The sequence below is a fragment of the Etheostoma spectabile genome, chromosome 8, assembly GCF_008692095.1.
Source record: "Etheostoma spectabile isolate EspeVRDwgs_2016 chromosome 8, UIUC_Espe_1.0, whole genome shotgun sequence".
NCBI lineage: Eukaryota > Metazoa > Chordata > Actinopteri > Perciformes > Percidae > Etheostoma > Etheostoma spectabile.
In genome coordinates, this window is record NC_045740.1 from 17,251,275 (window position 1) to 17,265,707 (window position 14,433).

At 48.0% G+C, this 14,433-nt stretch overlaps 2 protein-coding genes across 2 annotated transcripts in view; both read right to left on the minus strand.

Annotated features, from left to right (window-relative positions):
- Positions 1-384, minus strand: part of LOC116693785 (high choriolytic enzyme 2) — a 6,070-nt gene extending 5,686 nt beyond the window's left edge. Inside the window, exon 1 of the mRNA XM_032523017.1 lies at positions 233-384. Within this exon, the coding sequence (XP_032378908.1) occupies positions 233-307 (75 nt within the window). The 5' untranslated portion in view covers positions 308-384. The remainder of the gene's footprint in view (positions 1-232) is intronic.
- A 10,136-nt stretch (positions 385-10,520) lies between these two features.
- Positions 10,521-14,433, minus strand: part of LOC116693784 (uncharacterized) — a 6,609-nt gene continuing 2,696 nt past the window's right edge. The window contains exons 2-4 of the mRNA XM_032523016.1: positions 13,379-13,613; positions 12,892-13,029; positions 10,521-10,897 (exon numbers count right to left, since the gene is read on the minus strand). Of these exons, the coding sequence (XP_032378907.1) occupies positions 10,628-10,897; positions 12,892-13,029; positions 13,379-13,613 (643 nt within the window). The 3' untranslated portion in view covers positions 10,521-10,627. The remainder of the gene's footprint in view (positions 10,898-12,891; positions 13,030-13,378; positions 13,614-14,433) is intronic.

The following is a 14,433-nucleotide window of genomic DNA, read 5'->3' on the forward strand; positions in this document are numbered from 1 at the left end:
GGACTTAACTAAACATTTAAATGCATTTATGTAGTTTCTGTACAATGTGCTACATTGGCTTTCAAATAGATTTAACTGTACAAAGAAGACATTAAATGAATAAAACTGAAATTTCCTGATGTGAAACAACAAACACAGGAGGGAAAAACACTACTCTACTCATTAATAACAGATTAAATTCACATTTCTTTATGGGGACTCGTATTGATAAAGTCTTTATGTGTAACCTGACCTTGTCTTCAGCCCAGGAGCAGTCAGAGACCACGAGGACGAGAAGGAGACTGAGGGTGCACCTAAAGAAAGTCATGTTCCCAGCCTGCAGGTTGACCGTGTTAACACCTGCATCCTGCTGCCGCTGCTCTTTATAGCCGTCAGTGGATCTGACAACTCCTGAAAAGGAAAAAAAATCTTTGGGCTGTGATAAGATGCACGTTGCCTTGAAAACAGGCTGGTCATTCCCACCGTGCTTACGCTAAATCAAATCTGCTTGTGGCAGCAAAACGTGTTACGGGGAAGGACGGACCCAAACGCACAGCTCAAAGTAAGGTTATTTATTAAGGGGAAAGAGAGGGAAAGGGGAGTGGGAGGACGGAGGAGCGAGACCCGGGGATGGGAGCCAGGGAACCAGTGAGGGCAGATGGATGGTGCAGGGAATGCCGGGGTTGAGTCCTGAGGGGGCCGGGAGCGAAGGCAGGGAAGGAGGATGGCGAAACGGGAGAGGCAGGAGGGCGAGTCCGGGGAGTAGGTGGCTGAGGAGAAGGCAGTGGGGGTCGGAGACTGACGCGTTGCAGCAGATAGGATGGGTGAAGGGGGGCGCCGAGGGAGGAGGACCAGGAGGGGAGCCAGGAGCCAGCTGACCGGAGTGGAACTGAGGATGGAAAAGACAAGAGAGGTAAGTACAGGGAGTTAACATGCAAACAGACAAGTTTCTACGCCTTAAAGCAGTCGGTACTAGGAGTTCACCCAGGTAGTAGCGACGACGATCAGGTGAAGACTGGAGTGAAGAGCCGGAGTAGATATACTGGTGGTGTGATGATGGCAGACAGGTGTGGAAGGCGGGAGCGAGAGCAGGCTGGCAGGTGTGGAGAATGAGCCGGTTGATTGTACACAGGAAGCAGGTGTGGGCGGTCAGCTGGCATTGAGAGAGGGAGAGGGAAAAACAAAAACAACAAACAGCAGGCGAGAAGCGGGAACAAAAGGCAGAAAGAAAAACAAAAACACAAATCAAATAAAAGGACGACTCACGGTCAGCGGGCCCCACCACAACAGTACCCCTCTCAACGGACGCCCCCAGGCGGACCACCAGGCTTGCCCGGATGGGCCCTGTAGAAATCATCCAGGAGAGTGCGGTTCAGGATTTGGCTGGCCGGGATCCAGGAGCGTTCCTCCGGTCCGTAGCCGGCCCAGTCCACCAAGTACCGATAACCCCGACCCCTACGTCGCACGTCGAGGAGGCGGCGTACCGTGTAGGCCGGGTGGCCGTCGATCAGCCGCGGAGGTGGTGGAGCTGCCACTGGGACGGAGAGCGCGCTGGTGGAGACGGGTTTGATCCGGGAGACGTGGAAGACAGGATGGACCTTGAGATGGGACGGTAATGTGAGCCTCACAGCAGTGGGGTTAAGCACAGCCTCGACCGTGTAGGGACCCACGAACCTCGGCGTGAGCTTCTTGGATGTTGTTTGCAGCGGGAGGTCCTGGGAGGACAGCCACACCCTTTGGCCGGGCTGGTAGGCCGGGGCTGGTCTTCGGTGGCGGTCGGCCAGGCGTCTGTTGCGGGATGACGTCCGTTGCAGCGCGGCCCTGGCCTCCCTCCATACGCGTCTACACCGCCGTAGGTGTGCCTGGACTGACGGGACCGCTACTTCCTTCTCCAGGGCCGGGAAGAGCGGGGGTTGAAACCCCAGAGCGCACTTGAAGGGGGACATCCCAGTGGCAGCGCTGGGCAGGGAATTGTGGGCGTATTCGATCCATGGGAGGTGGGCACTCCAGGAAGAGGGGACACGGTACGCCACACACCTGAGGGCTGCTCCCAGGTCCTGGTTGGCCCGCTCGGTCTGCCCGTTGGTTTGCGGATGGTGTCCGGACGACAGGCTGGCCGTAGCACCCAGGGCTTGACAGAAGGATTTCCAGGCTTGGGAGGTGAACTGGGGTCCCCGGTCAGACACGATGTCTTGGGGTATGCCATGAGCCGGAAGACGTGGAGGACGAGAATCTTGGCGGTCTCCAACGCCGTGGGAAGCTTCGGAGGGGTATGAAGTGAATGACTTGGAGAAGCGGTCCACCACTGTCAGGATAACGGTGTTGCCCTGGGAATTCGGAAACCGGTGACGAAGTCCAGGGCGATGTGGGACCAAGGCCGACGGGGATGGGTAGGGGGCGGAGTAGACCGGCGGGCCGTTGAGGGATGGTTTAGCCCGGGACACACACCTCGCAGGCGGCCACGAAGTCCCGGCAGTCCTTCTCCGCTGTGTCCCACCAGAAGCGTTGGCGGAGCAGGAACAGCGTGCGGGCCCGGCCGGGATGGCAGCTAAAGCGGGAGGCGTGTGCCCACTGCAGGACCTGGGAACGGGCTCCGGGAGGGACGTAGGTCGGTCTGCCGGTCCGGTACCGGGTCGGGGTCGGGGTCTGGGCACGGCGGACGTGGACTCCACTTCCAAACCAGGGAGGCCGCCAGGCAGGAGCGAGGAAGGATGAAGTCAGGCGGGCTCTCAGGATCATCAGGGGCGTGGAGGGAGACAAGGCGTCCGGTGGTGTTTCTGGGTCCGGGACGATAGGACAGAGAGAATTCAAAACGGGCAAGAAAAGGGCCCACCGGCTGCCGGGAATTGAGTCTCGGGCGGAGTGAAGGTAGGAAAGGTTCTTGTGGTCAGTCCAGATGATGAAAGGCTGGGCACCCTCCAGCCAGTGCTCCATTCCTCAACGCCAGCTTGACGGCCAGGAGCTCCCGTCCCCACACTGTAATCTGTTCTGTGGGAGAGAGGCGTTTGGAAAAAAAGGCACAGGGGTGAAGCTTATGGTCGGAGGGTGAACGCTGGGACAGAGTGTCTCCACCCCCGAACAGAGGCGTCTACCTCCACCAGAACTGGAGGGAGGGGTCGGGATTGGAGAGGACAGGGCGGGTGGTGAACAAGGACTTAAGACGTGCGAAGGCTGCAGCGCGGGGGACCAAACAAACGAAAACAGACGGGGAGGTGAGGCGAGTGAGGGGGGCGTACGGAGCTGTAGTGGCGAATGAAACGTGTAGAAATTGGCGAACCAGGAAACGCTGCAAACTGCTTAACAGAGGGGGAGGGCAGTCCACTACAGTTTGATTTGTCGGGTCGGCACGTAGCCGCCCGCCTTCAATGATAAAACCGAGAAAGTGAACGGAGGGGACGCTGAATCACACTTCTCTGCTTGACGTATAACCGATTTTCCATGAGCCGCTGCAGCACTAACCGGAACATGTTGGTGGTGTGTTGGACTGGGTCGCGGGAGAAGATCAGAATATCGTCCAGGTAAACAAACACGAAGCGGTGGAGGTGTCACGGAGCACATCGTTGACCAGGGCTGAAACACGCAGGGGTTAGTGAGACCAAAAGGCATAACCAAATAACGTAGTGAATAACGGCGTGTTTAAACGCCGTTTTCACTCGTCCCCCTCCCGGATCCGGACTAGGTGGTAGGCGTTTCTGAGATCGAGCTTAGTAAAGACGGCGGACGGGAGAGGGACTCGTGACGGAATCCATAAGGGGCAAGGGTACTTGTTTTGACGGTTATGGCGTTGAGCCCCGGTAATCGATGCAGGGACGGAGGGTCTTGTCCTTCTTGGCTACAAAGAAGAAGCCGGCGCCCAAGGGGGATGAGGAAGGGCGGATGATGCCGGCGGCGAGGGATTCTCGATGTACTGCTCCATAGCCTCTCTCTCCGGACCGGACAGCTTGAACAAACGGCCACTGGGCGGGGAGCGTCCGGGAGAGGGCTATGGAGCAGTCATAGGGGCGGTGGGGGGGCAAGGACATGGCCTGGTCCCTACGAACACCAAGGCCAGGTCGTGGTATCAGCAGGGACCAGAGACAGGTCTGGGGGTTGGGAGGTGGTGGTCAGCATCGAACGTCTTACCGGGGGCTCGGGGGCTAATAGGCAGCTGGAATGACATTCGGTGCTCCGTTTCTGATCTTCCCCGCGGCCCAGTCCACAATGGGTTGTGAGTTTTGAGCCAGGGGAGTCCGAGTACTACAGGGGTTGGGGGAGGAGATGAGGTGGAGGTGAGAGCGCTCGTGGTGGTTGCCGAGGTCAGGAGGTCTAGGGGGGGTGCAGTGAGTGACGGTGGCCAGGTTGACCGTTGAGGCTGGTGGCGCGGAGGGGTGTGTCGAGAGGAACGGGGAATGCTGAGTTGACGGGTAGCTCTACATCAATGAAGCTCTGTCGGCTCGCGAATCGAATAGCGCCCCCAGAGGAACGGACACGTTGCGCCAGGACAGGGAAACGTCAAGCAATAAGCGATGTGGGGGAGTGGTACGGCTCGCCAGAGCACCCACCGCTACTGGCGAGCCTGGTCTTTTGGCCGCACTGGGCAGGTGGAGAGGAAGTGGCCCGATAAGCCACAGTATAGACACAAACCAGAGCGGCGGCGGCGTTCGCGTTCCTCTGGGGTCAGGTGGGCTTTACCTAGCTGCATGGGTTCGGACGGTGGCGGGGAAACCGGCCGTGCCGGAGGAGCGGTGGGGCGTAGCTGGGAAGGCGAGGGAGCAGAGACCCTAGGCGGTGGCGGACTAGGCCGGGCAGAGGTCGAGCCGCGATGGTGGCGTTCTCGGTCCCTCTCCCGGAGGCGGTTATCCAGGTCGGTGGCTACACCGATCAGGCTATCCAGGTCTTCCGGCTCGTCCCTGGTGGCCAAAAGGTCCTTCAGCCGGTCACTGAGGCCCACCAGGAACAAGCTGCGGAGAGCCCTGTTGTTCCACCCCGACCCTGCGGCCAGGATGCGGAAGTCAACGGAGTACTCCGCGACGCTACGGTCTCCCTGACGGAGAGACATCAGGCGAGAGCTTTTCTCCAAACCCTGTACGGGCTGGTCAAACACCCTCCTCATCTCCTCCTCAAAGGAGGGATATGAGACAAGGAGCTCGGGCCTCGCCTGTCTCACCGCCGTGAACCAAGAGAGCGCGCGGTCACGAGCAGCCCAGCACCAAAACACACCGGCCTCGTCGGAGTGGAAAGTTACTGGCTGTCTGCTGAACACCAGGGGCGACTGCACTAGGAACCTCGCACGTCCCCAGCACACCGGAGAACTTTTCGGGTGGAGAGACCGGAGTTTCAAAAGGGGGTGACGGAGCTGAATTACCCGAGGTGGAGCGTGTAGGGGGTACGGGCGGAGAAGACGGGCTAACTGGTGCTGGGTCAAAAGCGAGAGTTGAAGGATCAGGGGAAGTGATCTGCCTGCCTAGCCGCTGTACCTCCTCAGTAAGGGAGCGAAGCGCCTCGGCCATAGCCGTAAGGGCAGAGGCATGATGGCCGAGCATAGCCCCCTGGGAGGCCACAGCGAAGGATAAATCGGGCGGGGAAGGCGAAGGATTGCGGGTTGGGGAAGAGCCGGCTGGGTCCATAGCTGACCTGATCGTACTGTTACGGGGAAGGACGGACCCAAACGCACAGCTCAAAGTAAGGTTATTTATTAAGGGGAAAGAGAGGGAAAGGGGAGTGGGAGGACGGAGGAGCGAGACCCGGGGATGGGAGCCAGGGAACCAGTGAGGGCAGATGGATGGTGCAGGGAATGCCGGGGTTGAGTCCTGAGGGGGCCGGGAGCGAAGGCAGGGAAGGAGGATGGCGAAACGGGAGAGGCAGGAGGGCGAGTCCGGGGAGTAGGTGGCTGAGGAGAAGGCAGTGGGGGTCGGAGACTGACGCGTTGCAGCAGATAGGATGGGTGAAGGGGGGCGCCGAGGGAGGAGGACCAGGAGGGGAGCCAGGAGCCAGCTGACCGGAGTGGAACTGAGGATGGAAAAGACAAGAGAGGTAAGTACAGGGAGTTAACATGCAAACAGACAAGTTTCTACGCCTTAAAGCAGTCGGTACTAGGAGTTCACCCAGGTAGTAGCGACGACGATCAGGTGAAGACTGGATGAAGAGCGGAGTAGATATACTGGTGGTGATGTGATGGCAGGCAGGTGTGGAAGGGGGAGCGAGAGCAGGCTGGCAGGTGTGGAGAATGAGCCGGTGATTGTACACAGGAAGCAGGTGTGGGCGGTCAGCTGGCATTGGAGATGAGGGAGAGGGAAAAAACAAAAACAACAAACAGCAGGCAGAGAAGCGGGAACAAAAGGCAGAAAGAAAAAACCAAAACACAAAATCAAATAAAAGGACAGACTCACGGTCAGCCGGGCCCCACCACAACAAAAACGTGTTGTTTATGCAACTTTATGAGACCGTCGGGCCCGAGGACAGCTGCTGAATAATCAATACACCACATTAGTCTGGCTGTTTTGGTCTGTTTTTAAGTTCCATAAACTGTTATTAAACTACAAGAGACTATTTTCTTAGAAAAAGAAAACATCAGATTCAAGAAAAAATCTGATTCATTTTTGTATTAAAGTTCCCATTTTCTTAATTTCTCTACATTTTACTGCTGAATCTTTACTGTAATGCTTTTCTGTCTGGAAAAAAAGGTTGTAAACAAATTCATGACATAAAAAGGGAAATTATGACACAGCATGTCATATATTTGTGACATTATGACTTACTATCTCGCCAGAATTTTACATAGTATGTCAGTATTAAGTGAAAAGACTAAAAATAAAATAATGCAAAAATTTTAATGTGTTGTTGGTTAAAGTTGCAGCTTTTGGGGTCAAAATCTTGGTTTGTTTGGCAAATTAGGAAGAAGAAACAGACAACTGTTCCCAATGTTCTTTCTGTGTTTTGTAGTTTGCATAAAAAACATTTCCTTCCATCCAGAGATTTGATATTCTATTTGATATCAACAAATATTTGTTTAAAAGCAAAAGTGAAACTCAGCCTATTTAAATGGGACTTAAAAGATGATGGTGCTTCCTCAAACACCTGAACATCTCCTCTACACTGATCTCCACACTGTATTCTTGACTCAAAGCGACAAATTTACACAGACAATGTTTTAGAAGCGTTTTTACGACAGAGATGACCAAACTGCACCTGAAGACTTTGAGGTAATAGGGCCCTAATTTAAGTGAAGCGCTTGGCTCAGGTGTGTTTAGGGCGTCTCCAAATCCACTTTTGCTAATTTGACGTCAGAAAAAGGGTCCATGCGCCGGGTGCATGGTCCAAAAGGGTTGAACTTAGTGTCTTCATTAATTCATAGGTGTGTTTTGGGCGTAACACGCAATCAACCAATCAGAGGTCATCTTCCATTCCCTTTAAAAGACAGGCGCGTTTGTACCTTGGCGCGTTGTTGTTATGATGGAGGATTTGCACCCTAATATTTTTATATGTTATCCTTTGCAGGTGTGTGCTGCTGTGCTACCCTGTGTGTGCGTAACACGCATAGTGTGCGCACTGTGCTGTTAAAATAACAATGAAATGCTGCGTTACTGACTGTAGACCAGGTTTATGTTGATCAATGGCGCAATCACTTTCCGTTGCTGCAAGATAGAAATACGACCAGAATGCACCTGAACACATCTCCCAAGACCAGCACGCCCAATGGCACACAGATGGGCACAGGTGCATTTGCTATTTAAACGATGTGGGCACTGGAAGGGAAATTGACAACTGCGTCGGTCCTAAACTAGCACAGACGTTTGCATCGTGTCCATCATGGACAACACCTCGCACCCCCTACATGACACTGTGGGGTCCCTGAGCAGCTCCTTCAGCAGCAGACTGATACACCCACGGTTGAAGAAGGAGAGGTACCGCAGGTCTCTCACGGCGCTGCAGACTCTACAACACCTGCTCTACCTGATAGTGTTGTAGTTTCTGTTCCTGTTTTCTCCCAACATCACACACTTCTGTTTATCTTTAATATCGGTATATAATTTTTATTACAAGTACTTACTTTTCAATATTTATGGTCTCCAGGTTAATATAATTTAAATTATGCTACCGACTCTTGCTTCTTTGCTCTAATACACATTCAACTTAATTTTTAACGTCACTACACCGCAATATTGTTTCTTTATCAGGTCAACCGCACTTTAAAATTCCTTGTTTGACGGCATTTTACTTACTCAGTCTACCATATTCTACTGTCTATGCTTCCGTATTTCTTGCCGTATTTCTTTCGTGCTACTTGTTAGGCTGTGTGTTATTGTTTTTTGCTGTTATTGAAAAATGCTGCTACTGTAACGACAAAATATCCCCGTCGTGGGATGAATAAAGTATAATCTAATCTATCTAATCTAATCAGGCTTTGGTCTGTGCTGGGTGCAAGATGGGGTCCTTGCTAGTGTACCGCACTGTACGGTATACTAGCGCACCAATGTGAAGTCAAAATGACGTAGTTCTCGCTGGCGCGCCAGGATTTATAGCACCAATTTATTTTTTTCAACGCCGCACGACAGAGCGGAAACAGGAAGCCTGAACGAGCTCGAGGGTAACCGGAGGCCAGGACTCTCGGAGTGACTGCAAGTCTCTCTTGTGAACTTACTGGGTTAAGATGAGTTATTTTATTGTTTATTTATTTTATTGTGTGCACTGGCTTGTAATGTGTGCAATACTCAACTGCTACTATTATTATTATTATTTCTTTTCACCATTGCAACACCTTAATTATGTTATTTATGTAAATACTGTATCATAATATACCTCTAACTATGTAAATATCCACACTCCTTAAATTTCTTTATTTCTTTATTTATAATTCTTATATTTCTAATATCTGAGCAATTGTAACACAGAGTTTCCCTTCGGGGATCAATAAAGTATTTCTGATTTCTGATTTCTGATTTTATGATGAATGAGAGGCTTGATCTGGCAAAGTAGGTCATCCAATCAAATCGAAGCATGGACGGCAATGCTGCTGCAACGAATTTCTAATAAGGGAAGAACTTCCACTCTGCTTCTGCTTCTGAAGTGGTTGCAGTTCCACCAGAATTGCACTTGGGGCGCTCACAGGCCAGAGCAGAATGAACGGGACTCCATAAAGCTATGCCCCTCAAAATCAACTTATGGGCTAGTAATTTGAATTTTCTGCATTTGAAAGGGGAGCAACACCCAGCTACCCAGCAGCCTGGAGGACCGAAACATACTCCAGTGTTCCAGCAACTTATTCTGTGAGCTTTTAAAAGAAATTTGTGACGAAGCCCAATTAATAGACAAGATGTTCTGCAGGCCATCAAACAACATAATGTTGGTAAAAGCCCCGGCCCTGATGGTCTGTCTGCAGAGTTTTATCAGTTAAATATCAATGTAATAAATGTCCTTACAGAGATGTATAATGAAGGACTGAACAGAGGCTGTATGGGGAAATCATTTTATCAGGGTGTAATGTGCTTATTGTATAAAAAAAAGATGATAAAAAAATGACTGTGAGGTCAAGCAGTTAAGCAAGAGAAGTCACAAGAGAAATTCAAAAGTAAGGGTTTTTATTTCCCAAAAATTGTTACAACAAAATGAAAATAAAGTTTTGGGCCCTTAAAAGAGGTCAAATAAACAGACAGCAACTAAGGCTCTGAACATAAAGATTCAAGAAAAAAAGAAAAAAGAAACAAAGGAGACTTATATATTGGCTGATCAGACCAATTCAAACACACAGGGGGAGACTAACAATAACTACGGACTAACTGCAGAAACACAAATGATGCCAAACCTACCTAAAAATGTATTCCACATAAAATACACTTTTACTTATCTTAACTCAACAAAAATTACTCTATATAAATCTAAACCCCAGAATACCTACAGAGAGAATAAAGCTACTCCACCCCCGGACATATCAAGCAGTGGTAATGTCCAATTAGGCCACCTCCTCTATAAAGCTGCTCCTTCTCCAAGCACCACCCCTTTAAGCTAGCGGACCCGGATCCCTTTAATAATTACTGATTATAAAATACTAGCCAAAGTTATTATGAATAGATTAAATAATATATTAGATGAACTTATAGAGAGAGCAAACGTGTGCCATAAAAGGCCATTTAATGTGGGATAACCTCTGCACACTGAAAAATTATACATAAACCGGGTAAAAAAGACTTCTATATAATCGGGCTGGACTAAAAAAAAAGCCTTTGGTTGTGTCTCTAGAGACTAGTTATGGGCGGTAATGAGGCATCATGGCTTCCCAAAAACTTTTATTCATTTAATCAAATGTCTGTATGTTAAATCTAGTGTTTGTATAAATGTAAACGGTGTTTTAACGGAGCCCTTTAATGTGGAGAGGGGGGTGGAACGGGTCTCCCTGAGCGCTGCCTTATACATCCTGGCCATCAGCTGCAAGCAAGTGCTCACTGAGCTGAGAAGAAGATCTTGAGAAGAAAATCAGCTCCTTCCTTGGGACGTTCTTAACTTGTAACATTTTGCACTTTAGAACATGCACTTTAGGCCACTACTTCACTTTATGGTCATGTTTGCTGTCTTTTGTGGGGTTTTTTTTCGCTCTCTAATGTATGCCAATTGTCAATAACCTGTATTTTGTAAAACTTTAATGAAGCACTTAAAAAACAAAACAAATAAGTGATCACACCTCTTTCAACAGAAGGCCATAAGGACGGATGGCCTTTCTGACTATCTCTTTTTCCTCTTCCAGTGATGTTCTTTCGTCAATGGGAACCAGCCAGAAATCTTTTCTATTACAAATCAACCGCTCCTCGGGGTTGATGCGATTCTGCATAATCACCTTGTACTTCTTTTTTGTGCTGTTGGCGGTGAATTCGACGGCGTATTTTTGTGCTATGTCGATGTTTGGAGTAGAATAAATCCCCAGGCCATAATGTTTACCGGGGCCTTTCTGTTAAATAAAAGTATAAATTAGAATTTATTAACTTTCATCAATATTTTGTCACAGATTATATTTAGAAAACTACGAGGTTTATACATACATACAGTACATGTACATAAACAACATCTAGTCTAATATCACGATTACAATATAATACCGATATATTGCCCAGCTCTACATACCCAGATCCTTCCTATATACAATACACACACATATATACTGTGTATATATATTAATATATATATATACAGTTATATACACAGTGGTGTGAAAAAGTGTTTGCCCCCTTCCTCATTCCTGTTCCTTTGCATGTTTGTCACACTTAAGTGTTTCGGAACATCAACCAATTTAAACAATAGTCAGGACAACCACAGTAAACACAAAATGCAATTTGTAAATGAAGGGGTTTATTATTAAAGGTGAAAAAAACCAACCATCATGGCCCTGTGTGAAAAAGTGATTGCCCCCTAAACCTATAACTGGTTGGGCCACCCTTAGCAGCAACAACGGCAACCAAGCGTTTGCGATAACGTGCAATGAGGCTTTTACAGCGTCCTGAGGAATTTTGGCCCACTCATCTTTGCAGAATTGTCCTAATTCAGTTACATTCGAGGGTTTGAGCATGAACGGCCTTTTTAAGGTCGTACCACAACATCTCAATAGATTCAGGTCAGGACTTTGGCTAGGCCCTCCAAAGTCTTAATTTTGTTTTTCTCACCATTCGGTGGTGGACTTGCTGGTGTGTTTAGGATCATTGTCCTGCTGCAGAACCCAAGTTCGTTTCAGCTTGAGTACACAACAGATGGGCGGACATTCTCCTTCAGGGTCTCTTGGTAGACAGCAGAATTCATAGTTCCTTTTATCACGGCAAGTCTTCCAGGTCCTGAAGCAGCAAAACAGCCCCAGACCATCACACTACCCCACCAATTTTTACTGTTGGTATAATGTTCTTTTTATGAAATGCGTGTTCTTCTACGCCAGATATACTTGGACACACACCTTCCAAAGAGTTCCACTTTTGTCTCATCGGTCCACAGAATGTTGTCCCAAAAGTCTTGGGGATCATCAAGATGTGTTGTGGAGAAAGGAGACGAGCTTTGATGTTATTTTTGCTCAGCATGGTTTTCTCCTTGGAACTCTGCCATGCGCCATTTTTGCCCAGTCTTTTCCTGATGGTGGAGGCATGAACCGCGACCTTAACTGAGGCAGTGAGGCCTCAGTTCTTTGGACGTTGTTGTGGGGTCTTTTGTGACCTCTTGGATGACTCGTCGCTGCGCTCTTGGGGTAATTTTGGGCGGCCGGCCACTCCTGGGAAGGTTCACCACTGTTCCATATCTTCGCCATTTGTGGATAATGGCTCTCACTGTGGTTCGCTGGATTCCCAAGCTTTGAAATGGCTTTTAACCTTTCCAGACTGATAGATCTCAATTACTTTCTTTCTCAATTGTTCCTGAATTTCTTGGGTCTCGGCATGATGTGTAGCTTTTAAGGATCTTCTGGTGGATCTACTGTGTCAAGCAGCTCCTATTTAAGTGATGCCTTGATTGTGAACAGGTGTGGCAATAATCAGGCCTGGGTTGGGCTAGAGAAATTGAACCAGGTGTGGACACCACAGTTATAGGATGTTTTAACAAGGGGGGCAATCACTTTTCACACAGGGCCATGATGGTGGATTTTTTTTCACCTTTATATAACACCTTCATTTACAAATTGCATTTGTGTTTACTTGTGTTGTCCTTGACTATTGTTTAAATTGGTTTGATGTTCCGAAACACTTAAGTGTGACAAACATGCAAAGGAACAGGAAAGAGGAGGGGGCAAACACTTTTTCACACCACTGTATATACAGTGTATGTACATACAGTATGTATACATATACAGTATTTATATAAATATATACAGTATATTAATACATGTATATATATATACATATTGTATATATATATATATATATATATATATATATATATATATATATATATACACATATATAGTATATATACCTTGTAGTTTTCTCCGATGATGGCTTCCACAAATTGCTCCTGTGTCCCATGGTAGGACACAGGCCACTCCCCCGACACTGACTGGGTGCTGCGGAATTGGTTTCCCAGCCAGGCGTTGTCACCAAACTCATCCAGAACCTGAGACAAATACAAACAATCATAAATATTTAAATATGCAACCACTGTCCTAGGAACCACATCCAACAGGAAGTCAGTATTTGCAGGGCTGTTAAAGTAGGCTGTGATTAAAATTAAACTAAAATATTATACCACTTTGAAATGTCTTTATATGAAATGTCTGTTATTACAGGAAATGTCTTTTTACCAGTTTTTTTGTGCCATAAGTTAAAGGCCTCATAAAGGCCACTGGGTCAGAGGAAGTTCACAGGTTTAGAATAAATGACAGTGTTGTTTAACTGTCTAGAAATGCTAAATAGAGAAAAACCTTGATTATTCAAAAGTCAAACAAAAAGGAAATCATATCCACCTTGAGGGCAAAACGCTGCCAACCACACGGGCGTTTGTACTTCTCCCCACCTCTGAAATATACTCTAGTGTCGTTCAACTTAGTGAAGTCATAGTCGAAACGTGGGTCAAGGTGACTCTTGGACCAGTTGTAATTGGGCTGGAGGCCTAAACGTCCATCACCACGTTTACGGATGTCATTTGGCAGGCTGAAGTCAGACTCCCAGTCTGGATTTGCTCCTGCGACATGTTGGTTCCTGTACACGGTAGACAGAAGCAGAGATGCAATTTCAAAGCACATTAATGGTCTTTTCATATCATCCTGCACATCTGCTGCATTCTGGGCCATCGCTGTCAGGCATTTACTTTTTTTTCATAAATCAATTCTATTGGTCAATCTTTACATCTGTCATTTGTATACAAATGTTTCAACAGAGACAATGAGTCTACCTGCTGTAAATCGTTCTGTGACTTCACGGGAAAAACGGACCCAGGCAGAGGCATTAGGGACCGGGGAATGGACCACCGGAAGAAAAGAGGGGAGGGACCTGTCTTTTTATTCCTCATTGGGGGAGGGTGACCCAAGGTTTGTATTCATGAAAAAAGGCAGAATTTTAAAAGTGGCTTGTTCGGTGCATATTTTCCCATGAAGCTCTGAGTCTTGGTCCCCCATCCCTAGCAGATGGGTCTGACCCATACACAGAGTTTGCTGGGGGGCAGGGGGGGCTGAAATGGGTAATTGCATTGTTTAAAAAAATGAGTGGCATAATTACCTCTGGCATGACCAGATATTTTATAAATATTTTAAATAATACAAAACAACTAAATGGTGATAGGTAATAAATATCATTTCATGTACTGCTTTAGTAAAAATATATTACCAGGCTGACGATGGGTGCAGCAGGACACACAAAACGAAAATTACTATTGCACTAGTCTGGACATCTTGCAGTGCCAATGTTGCAATAAAGGTTGCCTAAATGCTATATAAGCATATGCAATTGGACTTTTGTACGTTTTATTCCACTTTAAATATTGACATATATGTTTATTTAGCACGTTTGTGCTCGTGCTGTG